The sequence below is a fragment of the Rhipicephalus sanguineus genome, chromosome 4, assembly GCF_013339695.2.
Source record: "Rhipicephalus sanguineus isolate Rsan-2018 chromosome 4, BIME_Rsan_1.4, whole genome shotgun sequence".
Taxonomy (NCBI): domain Eukaryota; kingdom Metazoa; phylum Arthropoda; class Arachnida; order Ixodida; family Ixodidae; genus Rhipicephalus; species Rhipicephalus sanguineus.
This window is the reverse complement of record NC_051179.1, coordinates 70,686,769-70,701,205: the sequence shown is the minus strand read 5'-3', so window position 1 is coordinate 70,701,205 and position 14,437 is coordinate 70,686,769. Positions and strand designations below refer to the sequence as shown.

The window sequence follows — 14,437 nt, the reverse complement described above, 5'->3', positions numbered from 1 at the left end:
TCGCGAAAAATGACCTGTGGCGCCTCTGGAAGCGAAAACATGAACGATCCGATGTACCCGGCCACGTGACCTTTGATTGCTGTACGCGGTCGACGATTTTTTTTTGTTAGTGTTAAAACGTTGTTCGTTTCTTTATATTAAAAGGTATTACTCCATAAAAATGTACATATAAGCCTGCGTTAGTAGTATGCATTAGAGTGGCAATTCCTTCGCGTGACGTAATGATACCATGCTCGTCAGCGCGTCTTGAGCAACTTTTCAGCATGCTCACGCAACCATGCACACAGTTTCCGGGTCGCTAAGATTTTGGAGCGATATAGTTTTGCTACTTACACTTCGTCTCAGAAATGACGCTCGCTGCTACTCGGCGTGGCCGCGCATATGCGTAGTGACGTTTTCGATGACTTGGCTTGGCTCGTGCATCGAAAGAGTAACGACGCCGGGACAAGCCACCCATGACACAGGCGCAGCCAAGCACCTCGCGCCGGCACGAGACTAAAAAGCCACCTAAACATCGCCCAATGTTAGCGGTGTAAGCATGTTTCATTCATTCATTCATTCATTCATTCATTCATTCATTCATTCATTCATTCAGTTTATTTAGACAAAATTAAAGTTTGCCTGGGTTGAAGGGACTAAAGGCAGATTACCTCTGCCTGACTAGGGTCCCTCCACCCATACATTTGCTCAGAAGCAGTGCAACAAAAAGTACATATTTCCCATTTTTGTCGGAGGAACATAACAGCCAAATTCAAAAACTAGAAAGCACACCTGAAGCCATACAGTTTAAAATATCACGCGAAAGCCAACACCAATTTGACCCTAGCACGACAAAAAAATAATAAAAACTGACACTATGAGAATATTAAGTCACCATGACACCATGGTGGCTACCTTGTGCTGCCGAGCAAAACTAGCGCCTTGGTGTGTCCAGAAATTCCCTAGTCAAGTTGATGAGAGCAACGAGGGCCAAGTTGAAACTTGAAGTTAGAGGCACTTGATGGCGTGTCTGCTTTAAATATTTTGTGTATCTGTGTCATGCTTTGTTGTGTTACCTCGCGAGTATTCGCTTAGAAGTGACTACCAGCAGCCTCAATTACGACGTCATCGACTCTGCTGTCAACTCAGTGCGCTCCAGAATGATGGATTTGCCTTGTTAAGCTTCACCGCTGCACAGTGGCGTTATGCGAAGAAAACTAAACGTCACGCTGTGAAGCTCTAGCCCTTCGTGGAGGAGAAGGGTTCGCAGCCGCAAAGTGGTTGATAAAACATTTACGCCTTCGAAGCAACTTAAAGGAATCAGTCATCTCATGAGACTGTCCGAGACGTGTGAATATTAAAGCTTACAGGCATATTTTCGGTTTGTAATAATGGATATATCGAATTATTTCGCGATCCCCTTCGAATCAGATGAGTCCGACGGTCGTCAAGTGAGGTGAAACTTAGGCACTCGAGAGCGTACGTTGCGTTAAAATGTCTGTGTGTGCCCTGCTTTATGTTACCTCGCGAGTGTTCGCTTGAATTTATACAGATTGTTAAGACTATCAGCAGCGCTAAGAAATCCATCATCTGCGCATTTATTATATTTGACCTGAAATGTAGCAGGTGGCGTTTGAAATAGACATCCGTAGCGGCGCCTCGTCGCAGTTGTACAGCAAGTTCACTATGCGATGACGCTTCAGGCCACCTGATTCATTGGTATCTTGTAATAATTTCTGTTGGCATAATTAAGTTTCTCCATGACACTATTCCAAGCTATTCCAAGAAGTGGCTTGGTCGCTGTTCTCTTAATGTAGTGGTTTGCTGCTAATTCGTTTGCGTGGCAGGTAGAAGAATTGAAGAAACTTTAATTTGCTATGCACTTGCGCATTTATTAGACGTTTGGGTGCTCGTACGGTGACTGGAGGCTGCGTGGGCGCCTTTTTTGTAATTAAAGAAGACAAAGCATCAGGTAACGTATGTGGCAGTTACGATTTCCCTGCTAGTGGGCTTCGCTGCACAACGAATCGTCGATGCACAGTACATGCTTTGTGGCATAACACAGCTGCAATGCCATAAAGCTGACTATAGTGAATCTGTCATCTTGTAGCACGTATATATAATGTAAACATATAGTGCATTGAATCCAAGAGGCAGTGCAAGCATGGCGTAAACAAGCAGGGTACGAGTCAAATTATGGGCGGCGTGAGCAGCACAGATTTCTTTGCGCTCCACAATGAAGGAATTGCTTTGTAAGTTTTACCGCTACACAGGGGTGTAATGCGACGAAAACTAAATGCCACGCTGTGAAGCTTACTACCTGTGGCTGCAATTACTTGCCGGAAAAATGTATCGCCAGGTTGCTTCAGTGGCGCTAAGTGTTGTCTGGTCCGATACGTACACGTTTCACACAAGCAGGTTCATGAAAAATAAGTAATGAAAAAACTTTTAACGGCTTCACAGCAGCTTTAGAACGACCAATTGTCTCGAGGGACAGTCTGAGACGCATGAATATTTATTGATATATACTGAGTATGTGCAGCACAATGAAATAAAGACAGGAGAAGACACATAAACGACATAGACATAAACGACATCTCCTCTTGTCTTCGTTTCATTGAGCTGCACATACTCAGTATATATCAAGACATGTGCCAACTATATTTAGGCTTCAGACAGGCATTTTATGCATTTTTAATTACGAGTATATCGAACTATTTAGCGATGCCCTTTGATTCCGATGTATGCGAGTTTTACTGTATATACACTTAGCCGACAGTGTGCATTCGTAACACATTGGTCGGTTCCACTGATTTGATGAGAAAATAAGCAATCTGCATCGCTGCGCCTAGTACACACATACTGTGCTCCAAGTAGGGAGGCCAGCTTCGGCGTGACGCTCGTTCGCGTGGTGGCTCGATCGCCACAAACATTTGTTTAAAACAAGCAGTAATATTGATTATTCGGTGTCTATCACGGAATATTGGAGCTAAACGTTTTTCTAAGGCACCTTCTGGGAAAAGCTGGCTTTTCTGGAACCACAAAACAAGGCCCAAACAGCAGCTCATATGAATATATAGCACGCTATAGCTGTTCCGATCATGTCTCAAACTTCGTCGTCCAAAAAGAACCAGCTTTGTAAACTAATGCGCTTGATACGCCATCAAGGTTAACACAAAAATGAAACCTAATCCACTGTGCGGCTATGCCTGCGCAGTGATCTCATTGAGCTGAAACAAAACTGATTCCCCCTCCTTGCGAAATGCGTGCCCCTTAGTCAAAAAGTGGCCCTTCCCAAAGAAAGCAGAAAGTATGCACCTTAATTCGTGCATCCATTAAATCAAGCCACCTGCATTTCCATGGTTAAATCGCACGATCAACGTCTCGCACGCACGTAGAGCCACGGGACTAAGCTAGGTACATCTCGCTTGGAATTTCCTAGGGACAGCACCCAAAAGTGGTCTGGCAATGCGGGCATGTTTTGGTGGCTTTGGTGGCTTTTTAGTCGCTCCCCCTCGCGCCGTCGACATCAACACGGTTTTCGCGTAAACAAGCCCTACGTCACGAGTTTGTGTTGGCCGGTTGCCGGCACGCCCCTTCCGGTACCTGCGGCCTTGCGTGTGCTGTTAGTGCTCTCTTCCGCTGTTCGCTCATCGTTCCCATTGGCGGATGCTGCGCACCACCTCTGTTGATATTGCGGCACTCACTCCGCGATAAGTGTGAATATGCCGGGGCTATGCTGCGTAGTTGAGTTTTTCCCATCGCGATCACATTTCGGCGCAACCATGCACAGATTTCCCGTCGATGGCCCTCGCCGGCCACGTCTAACAAGGCGGCGACTCCTGCCTGCCGAAAATCGTCGTCTTCAAACGACGACGACCATGGCGACGACATTGCACAGCACGTGCAGGCGTAGCAGACGAACTGTCAGTGCGGCGCCCACACGTCACAGCTTTGTGTCGCCACGTGGCTAGCTGTGTTCTCCTGAAAACCGGAACTGCGCCTGCCTAGCTCGGTGCTCTTTGAAACCGAAACTGCGACTGGGCGCTCTAAAGACGTCTCTACATAAATAACCGTGGCGCACTCGAGCAAACGAGGATTCCAGCCGTGCTAAATGGGTCACGAGCTACCTATTGCAAAAACAAAAAAAAAAGAAAGAAAGAAAGAAAGAAAGAAAGAAAGAAAGAAAGAAAGAAAGAAAGAAAGAAAGAAAGAAAGAAAGAAAGAAAGAAAGAAAGAAAGAAAGGAAAAGAAAAGAAATAAAAGAAAAGGAAAGAAACGCAAGCCGCAAAATTTTTGTGTCAGTGCTCCTTTAAAGATCAGGGTTCGAGCTTCAATCCAACCCAGCCATTCGGCGCGGCAGTAACGTATTCTGCCACAAAGCAATGTTATAGTGCTTGAAAATGCTTTGGGAAAAGACCCTATGCAGGCTTCATGTCGGGCGAGGATTCCCGCTAACAGATAATATTCCTTTGCCGAAGCGTAGAATAGCGCCAGGCGTCACACCCGTGAATTATTATATACGATTTCATTACACGATTTATTATACGCTTTTGCGTACTTGTTCGAAGTTCTCTCATTACTTTCGTGTTTGACATTATGGGCCGCTTAGGCTTAGGCGAGACTTATAAGGAGGCCTCTGCGCAACGCTACTGGGCGCGTTTCGAGAGTCGGGTGACGAAGGAATCCTTCTTCCCTCCATTTTACGTTTGTTGACACTGCTGAGTCCCACAAAGGCCTCTTGATTCCGGACAAAAATTCGAGATGACTTCGGCGACGTCGTAAGGGACCCCCCACTTCCACACTTTCTTCAAAAGTAGTGAGAGAGAGAGAGAGAGAGAAATAAAAACTAGGTCAAATTTCGCGACGCGGATGCGTTCAGCACCAAAACTTGGCCTTCCTTGGAATCAACGTTGTCGGACAATTTCGCTTTGACATTTTCTGAGGCTTTGTGACCCTCGACATTTTAATAATGCGCGTTCACTTTTTTTTTCAAAGGCAAGATAAACGCGCCATATCTTTCTGGAGCTCATGAAGCCGTGACGGACTTGGGCGTAATGGTGTTAGGCATGACAAGCGTGGAAGGAGCACACTATTCACAATGTTATATATGTACGTGCTCAACTCGCATACAACGTTGGTCTGAGTGGTGACGACTGAGCTCCCTTTCGTCTGGTCTTTCTGAGCGCGTACATTACATACAAGTCTGCGCGAGGAAAAAAAAAACAGCCAGAAAAAATCTTCATAGCCTCATTAGCCTTTCAGACGCTCTTCGCGATTCAGTGCGTTTGTCGCGCGAACTTTTCGAATACATCGCCGCTTATTTCGTTTTGCGCGTATCTCCAACGAACTCGAGCATAATGGCTAGACGATACGCTCTTACTGTTGAAATCACTTTCTCTTTTAAATAAATAAAGAAAGAAAGAAAGAAAGAAAGAAAGAAGTGGAAGCGGAGATGGTAATCAAGTGACGAAACTACATTTATATTCGGGAGATGAAATTGGTTTGTTGACCTTTTCACTTAAAATGACACCCAGGGGAAGGTTATAAGCTTCGCATTTCAGCGCCACGGCGTGTACAGAGCATTGTTGAAAACAAAGGCGTATTATCAAGTTCCCGCAGATTCAAGGATCTATCGCATTTCCAATAACGCTGCGGGATTTACAGCAAAATGTCAGGCCCCCCAGTCGCTAGAGCGGTGTCGGATGTTCCCTATTCCGGTAAAATAGCACTCGATCGCGTCTTCAGCACATACATCGTTCATCGCGACGCATATTCCGTCCGGATTTAGCCGCTACCGAAAAACGCATTTTCCGTTACAGTTCTTGAGCGAAACGCGATAGCCTGTATATATGGACGAAGAAACTATACACTATCATATCCCCGTTTCATGAGCGTCTCTTTTAGACGTAAGACTGCTCATCCATGCTAAAATAAAGCAAGCCGCAGTTCTGCAGCTCGTGCATTGCTGCCAGTCTCGTCGAAAAGCTTTTAACGAAAATTAGCTTTAATGCGAAGCGTTATACTTCAGAAGGGTGTCTTGCTGGGCGAGTTGGTATGATGTCATCATTAGGTGTGCTCCTTTCCCGTGTCCGTGTTGTTTGCGCTGCCTTTAAGGATGAAGCGTTACACCGGGGTTATACCCTGGTTATGCTGCTTTATAAGCTAACGTTGTAGCTAATGTGACGCTGTTAGCTAACATGAGCTAACAGCAGGCCTAGTATTGTAAGCTATTTGTAACACAGTTCTCTTTGAGGAAGTTTGTCATAATTTCTGTTTTACCTTGGTTGCATTCCTCTTTGTATACTTTACTTCTTTTCGCCTTGCTCTCGCTTCCAAGTTACACTTATGAAAGCTGACAACCACTGTCACACTCCGCCGCAAGATGGCGCCAGTATAACAAACGATAGTTGAGCGTATTTCAGGTTGAGGCTTCTTTGTAAGATAGAGATGGAGAAAGAGTTGCCCTGACGCGGCATAGAATTTGAGGTGCCGCAGTCGCTTTCGATATACAACGTCACGCGTCTCTTGTTCGCGCCAGTACCAACTTTGTTCCTTCTTTTTTCTATTTTTTACGCATGTCTCGTCTAGCTGCGAGCTCGGTGAGAAATGCGGTTGCCGTCAGTGAGATAAGAGATTGCTCGCCGTCGTTGACAGTTGCTGCCTCCACCCTATCAAGTCGCTGCGCTGCGGCACGCGTATTTATATAGAAGACGATGAAGAAGAATGGCCCTTCCACCGAGATTCCATCGTACACGCAGCGCCCGAGAGGATTATATTGCTTCGTCCTCCTGTCTCGACGAATGAGATGTCTCGTCGGGCATGGCTGGCGCGCGCGTCGACAAATACGCCAACCCGGCCTGCCTGCTAGGCCCGCTATAGGCCCGCTTGCTCGCCTTGCCGGCATTCTCAGCCTTCTTTCGTTTCCGAGGTTTGGACGATAAGAGTCTGGAGCGTCGGTGCGTAGAAGTGTTGCCATTCCGGCGGTTCACCTTCGACCTTTATAATTCGAGACTTACAGCCAGGGCCTTTGGGCACTTTCGCTTCTCCGTCGGTCTTGATTACACCTCGATGAACAACACGCGAAGTAAGAAAATGATCGGAGAAGGCGTAGAGTATACCTTAATGACGCCGTTGAAGGGAGAAGTGCGACGACATTTGCGACTGCGTGGAACAGACAGACAGACAGACAGATAGACAGACAGACAGACAGACAGACAGACAGACAGACAGACAGACAGACAGACAGACAGACAGACAGACAGATAGATAGATAGATAGATAGATAGATAGATAGATAGATAGATAGATAGATAGATAGATAGATAGATAGATAGATAGATAGATAGATAGATAGATAGATAGATAGATAGATAGATAGATATGAAGAAAGAGACAGAGAGAGAGCAGAGACAAAACTACCTTGATTTGTAGCCAGTGGGCCGCTCGAAACCGTTCGCAAAAAAACTTAGAAGAACAGCTAAGATGTGTCTCGTCCATTCCTAAGTAGTACGTATGGCCCATTCAGAGAACGAACTGTGTAATATATATATATATATATATATATATATATATATATATATATATATATATATATATATATATATATATATATATATATATATATATATATATATATATATCGAGCTGGTTGGTCATCGACTTCCCTGGTTCTTGAGTGTTGCCTGTCTGGAAATACCCTTACCAAAATCAGGCTGCCAACGCCGCCTGGTTCATTCTGTCTCTCAGAGACTCGAACTCCAGTGACTTAAAGCTTGCACCACTGGCCTCAACATCCTGTTTTTAATTATTTACTTTTTTCCCCTTTTCAGCTTCGAGCGAACGTCGACGACATCCTGCGGCCGAGTCACGACGACTACTTCCTGCTGCGGTGGCTAAGAGGTGAGCACCATCCACACAGTGCGGCAAAACCCCGAAGGTTGACGACGGAAAAAAAAACATGGTTGATCCCTCTGTCATAGGAATCGGTATAACACGAAAGTGACACGTGTCTTCACAGAAGTACTGCTTATTGTGTAGTGATATATGAGAGCTTGTACAATGTCTATTCGTGTTTGGCAGCTATAGCACCGTTTGACGTGGATGCACCCATGTTGACAGCATGTCTATATCGCGACGACTAATGCCCATGATCATGATTAAACCGTTGCGCACGGTAGCTGAAGGTGTGAACATATATTTGGACAGAGCGAATCGTGAATCCCGTGTAAGGATGATATCAACAAGCTCACAATCAACATTGGTACCCGGTATGCACTTCTTCAAAGCGTCGTCAATTAAGGAGATAAACGGCACGGTGTGCGCTTTCTAGTAAAGGGTAGCCGACGCCTGTGCTTATGCATACATAACACACACTGCGCTTCAGCAACACGGGAGGTAGAGGTTCGTAGCCTGAGCCGCAAACGCGTGCGTCCCGCTGGCCTCTGTCTCGCAGGCGCTGCTCTCGCTTCACCAAGGCACGACATTCGCCCGTCGAACTCGCGTCCTTTCTGCAACGCATATTGCAGCAGTTTTGTTAGTCGGTGCTCTCGCAATTGAAGCAGTCGGCGGCGGAGAAATCCCGTTGGTGCACGTGGGAGCTGCACTACTCCGATGAGCCGACGCAAGCTAACACGAAGCCAAAGGCAAAGAACGTAATTGCGTCAAGGGTGCCTCGGCGACGCCAGCGCGGCCAGTCTACCGCTCTGGTATCGAGACGCTTTAACCATGACCTCCAATATCGCGTGCAATCTCGGAGTAAGCGCTAGTAAGCGTCGAGCGTGAAGTTTTACTTCTTTTCACATCTCACAGACGGCGGCACCGCCCCGCTCCGCCTAAAGCTCCGCCCGCCGCGAAAGAGAATGTGTGAAAGATATAAGGCGCGTTCGCGCCGTGTCTAGCATTTCCGGAGTTAGCTTAGTCGGTAGTGCGTCGGGCGCTCACCGTCGCGGCCGCAACGTCGTGGGTTCGATTCCCAGCGGGGTATCGTTTTTTTCTTTCTCACCCGTTGGCGTCCATTTTATCAACGTCATATCCGTGACGGATGTACTTGGTGGACCCCGGCATAAAACACTTTCGTGTTAAAAAACAGCAAAAAGATAACGAGAGGTGTTTTGAAGGCGTACACCACTACCAGTAAGCTTGAAGCAATAATGCATCCTCCTTCAAACGTTGGAAAGTCGAGGTAGTCGTGAGGCCGATGCGCTCACGATGACATTCAGAGTGCACTTTAAGGGCGCATGTACTGAAATTTGCCGGGGCCATTGCCGATGCTTGTTTCTCAATAAGTGAGAAAAGAACAAAGCGACGTTATAATGACTCCGCAAGGTATCGTTGGAAAGAGCAACGATGTCTTAGCGCCTGAAATTATGGAAATATACTATATTAGAAAGAAGAAAGAATGCTGTGTTAGTGACACATCTGTTGCTCTGCGTGGGGGTGAATTTAGTTTCATCGATTCATTTTTCGATTAGTTAATCTTGTTATCGCGGGTTTTTGACGAGCTTGTGAGGCGATGTGCGCGCGCAGGGTCGCTGTGGTTATATATGATGCTGATGTTCTGGGAATAAAGTTAGTTGCGAGTGACGCCCTTTCTGTCCTGTCCTTACTTTTTTCCTTGACGGTACGCGTCTTTTTGGTTTTTCAGTAAGCATGTACCAACTAGCCCAACAAAAAGTTCTATTAAGGTATCGTTGTTTATCTTCCAAGAGGAAAGTCGTTGTCGTAACTTGGAGGCCGCAACCGATAGAGCATTGGCCACGCCATATGTAACCACTCACCGATGACAATCAGAACGTCAACGTCGTTATTTCTACGAACAGACAAGTTAAAAAAAAATTGGCCGCGTATCTGCGTGCTTCGCTGCAAATGTCGTCTAAAGACGATAGAAGAGGCGCTGCGTGAGATATGAACGCCATCTGGCAATACGTCGGGAAACGTGAATGCTGTGTTGCGGGCTCGTAGTCCCGGCGCAGCAGCAGGCAAGACCGGCGGTGACCAACGCGACCGGCGGGGACGCCAGCCAGCCCGAACACGCGGTTTGGCGCGAAGCGCCGAAGCAGAAGAAACGTCCGCAGTCAACGAGTACTCTCCACACACTCTTTTATATTCACGTCGCCTGGGTAAAGCAGGAATGCCAGAGCGGCGCCCCATGGCACTCGTACAGTGCAATACTGAACTGAAACCGAAACACAACAATGATCTCGCGCAGAGGGCACGGAGGAAGCCAAGTTTCGGCGCAGTCGCATTTTCAGCGCAGCTTAAGAAACTAGGGTCTCTAGAATTACGTATCTATGTATTTTCTATTAAAGGAACACACCACCTAATACTTACTTGGTGATGTTGCGCCTCAGATATGCGTAATATTTGCTTTTTGATCAACCATGTACACAAGTATGAACCTAGTGAGCCGTTCACGATGGCTGGCCCTTGTGCAAGTGGTTCAACTTTGGCCGAGTGGATGAATCGAGGGACGTGCCGACTAACAGAAAGACAGAAGACACCGAGGCCGTGACTCTGCCCGACTGCGACCAGTTACTTCAAGCTTCGTGGAGGACCCCTTGGATACAGCCCCCCGGCCCCGTCTAGGAGTTCGCCCAGATCGACCGCCCGGGCTCCACAGCGTTTCGCCGTGGGTGCCAGGGCTCGGCCCTGCCTTCTGATGGCCTTTGCCGCACCTCCGCCCAAGGCGCACTGTTTCATCCTCAATGCGCCTGAGGGCAGCACTGTTGATGACGTCATCGACGCGCTTGAAGCAGTGACCGGACCTGCCGGTATCAAGTCCCTCCAGCATATGGGAGGAGTAAAGTTTAGCGCTGCCGCCTCAAGTGAGAACGCAGCCACGAAACTGAAGAGCCGGGGCGCTATTCTACTGAATGGCGAATCGGTGCCCCTTGTCAGCATTGGTCCCGAAATTGTCCACGTGTCAGTCTTCCGAGTGCCACTGTGGGTCGGAGACGCAGCCCTTGCGTCAGCGCTCTCGGCCTACGGGAACGTACAACAAGTCCATGAGCCAGCCTTCAAGGGACGCCCGGGAGTGGGTACAGGCATCCGAGTGGCTCGTGTGGAGATGAAGAAGCCCATTCCGAATTTCCTGTCCGTCCAAGGCCACACGGTAATGTGCGATTACCGGGGCGTGAAAAAGGTGTGCTCAAGGTGCCGCCTGGCTGGACACATCGGGAAAGACTGCGCTACCCCTAGGTGCACACGGTGCGGCGTCTTTGGCCACACCACGGATGGATGTACGGAGCCCTGCCGTAGGTGCGGGGGGAACCACGCCACCGTTGACTGCGTCCGTCCGAGGTCCTTCGCAGCGGCGGCGGCAGGAGAGCAGGAAGGCATAGACTCCTTGTCAACACCAATGGGCTCCCACGGGGAACAGGCACCTTTGGAGGAGGCCAGCAATGAAGCCGTGGCATCAGATGCCGAATCGCAGGGGGACATCGCAGATCTTCCTCACCATTCGGGGGCGAAGTCAACAGCACACCAGACTCAGGGCGAGACAGAAGAGGATACTTCGTCGGAGACATGTGGGGACCTCAGCTCTCCGAGACCCGGGGCCACGGCTGCACTTCCCAGCGGGGGACACGAGGACACCAGCTCCGACGCTGGGAGTTCTACAGGTAGCGCTGATGCACCACGGTCATCCATGGGACGTGGCACAAGAGCAGCGACACGGACTGACGCCCCCTTCACCGGCCTAGAGAAGATCAACTCCCGAGCGGGCGGACTCACTGCCCAGACCCGCAGGATGAGCCTCTCGAACCCTCTTCACAAAATCACGGGCCCTGTCGCCGCAGCGAGTTCCGGAGACTGCGCCATGGACGTCGAGAGACAGGACGTGAAGCGCGTCCACCCATCGTCAACGGATTCTGAAGGCGTATTAGAGAGTAAGCCACAAAAACTTTCTAACGCTCTGGCGCAGTCAGAGCATACACCCCCGTAGACATCAAGGCTCAGACATTTTTCACCCCTATTTTTCATTGGTTCCTGAGAATCCGCCTATGCTAACCCAACAATGGCTACGGTACATTTTATCTCTTTAAATGTTAGGGGTTTTCGGAACCTAGACAAGCAGCGGGAAGTTATAAACTTTGCAAGAACACGGCGTGCAGACATTCTTTTTCTTCAAGAAAGTAATTTCAGGTCTCCATATGACGTTTAATCCTTTTGCTCCCGTTTTGGTGTTGAGGCCTTTTTTTCTCTAACAGATTCCTTTATGTGTGGAGTCGGAGTGGTGTTTCTTACACCAGTTTTTCGACGAGGAGCTCACTGTCATTTTGGCTTTGATGGTCGCACACTAGCTGTGGACTTCAATCTTCATGGCCGGCGTGTAAGAGCACTCGTAATCTACGCTCCGGCTCAGCGGTCGAATACCGCCGAGTTTTTTCATTCCCTTGATACGTTTCTGTTCGACAATTATCCCACCTTTTTGGTAGGGGATTTTAACTGTGTCGAGGATCCATACAGAGATGTAAGTGGACGCAGACAAGGCAGGCCATACAGCGGAGCCCGTGCACTGAAACAGCTTATTCGCAACTTCAAGCTCAGAGACGCATGGGTCGATACGCATGGAGATGAGTTTATTGCAACGTGGCAACGAGGTTCCAATATGAGCCGACTGGACCGCTTTTACTTCCCCGAAGTATTAGCCGCCCATGTCATTAGTTGTGAAGTTTTAAATTTTCCGCCAGATGTACCGCGCATCACTGATCATTACCCAGTGTCAGTGAAGTTGCGTTTTCATCAGCCAGCCTCACTTATGAACCAATGAAAAATGGATACAACGCTTGTACATGATCCAGAGAGTGTAGCAGCCTTACGCATTACACTGGAACGTGTGTGTAATTGCTCACCAGCACCATGTGACTGGGATACTTTGAAGGACGGCTGGCGAGCTGAACTAATTAAGGCAGGCCGTGAGAGAAAAACGCGCTTAACGAATGAGATAAATGACACACTTCGAAAAGCTCGTATCGTGCGAAGAGGCGAAACGCTTACGTTCACAATGCAAGATTATTTGAATCAGTTGAAGGCGCGTTACGAACTCTTGCTCCGCCTGAGCTCACGTACTGCAGCGCCGTCGTATGTCAACGGTAGGCCTATCACAGATCCCGCTGTCCTTCGGAGGGTCCTCCACGGCTCCCTAGAAGAACGAGCACAAGTTCCGTTCGTTGAGCTGCCTAGTGGTGCACAGTCTGATCGAGCAGAAGACAATAACCGTTTTTAAACCTCATTTTTCGAACCTGTTCACCGCAGAGGACCCAAGCACAGAGGACCAGAACATAGCTATCCACGAGTTCTGTTCGGGAATCTCTTGTATACCAGAAGAGTACCGCGATAGTTTATGCTGTCCGGTAACACTTGAAGAACTACGCCTTGTGCTTCAGCAAATGAACGCCTCTGCCGCAGCTGGCCCTGATGGGCTACCACTCATTTTTTACAAGACGTTCTTTGGTGTAATACATGACCACCTATTGTCAATGCTTAACATGCTTCTTGCTGATGGGATTAGACCAGAAACGTTTCGACAGAGCAGAGTCATACTCCTTCTAAAGAGCGGTGGTGAGCCGTCTGACCCAAAGGCATGGAGACCCATTTCCTTACTGAACTCTGACTATAAGATATTAGCTGCTATTCTAGCGCATCGTATAACAACTGTTCTTCCTGAAATAATCAGCAATGTACAAACATGCTGTGTTCCAGGTCGTACGATTTTTTCTTCACTTGCTTTGACCCGTGATTTGTTCACGTTTGCTACGAGAATACAAGTGTCTGGCGTATTCGTCTCCCTAGATCAAGAAAAAGCGTTCGACAGGGTTGAGCGAAATGATCTTTTTGCAGTGTTGGAATGCATTGGTTTTCCAACACGCTTAGTAGAAGTTCTTCGTCTACTCTATAGCGACCTGGAAGCTTGCCTTGTAGTCAATGGTCACACAACTGAGCCCATCGCCGTGAGCCGAGGTATACGACAAGGTTGCCCTCTCTCCGCACTTCTTTTTGTACTCTGTCTAGAACCACTGCTGGAACAGATCAACAGATGCAAATCAATACGAGGATTCCCTCTCCCGGGTCAGGGAGAGGTGAAAGTGGCAGCTTATGCTGATGATGTTTCACTCTTTATTAGAAATATTGACAGCTACAGGGCATTTCTGCAACTCTTCCACACCTACAGTCGCCTGTCTGGTGCGCGCCTCAATCCAGATAAAAGTAAGGCAATGCGCTTCGGAACGTTCACCGAAGAGTTTCCCGATGGGGTCCACTGGGTAGATGGAGTAAAAGTCCTGGGAGTCACCTTCCTTGCTTCGGGTGAAGTAGCCCGTACTACCTGGAATGAAATTAAGCGCAAAGTAGATAAGCGAATTGAGATTGCCAGGTCTTTTCACTTACCCTTTAGTGAACGAGCATACCTCATCAAGACCAGCATAACAGCGTCCCTCTTCTATGTAGCCAAAATTGC

At 48.1% G+C, this 14,437-nt stretch overlaps 1 protein-coding gene across 1 annotated transcript in view; it reads left to right on the top strand.

Annotated features, from left to right (window-relative positions):
* Positions 1-14,437, top strand: part of LOC119391287 (SEC14-like protein 3) — a 257,605-nt gene that overhangs the window by 132,747 nt on the left and 110,421 nt on the right. The window contains exon 2 of the mRNA XM_049415226.1: positions 7,812-7,881. Coding sequence (XP_049271183.1) covers positions 7,812-7,881 — 70 coding nt within the window. The remainder of the gene's footprint in view (positions 1-7,811; positions 7,882-14,437) is intronic.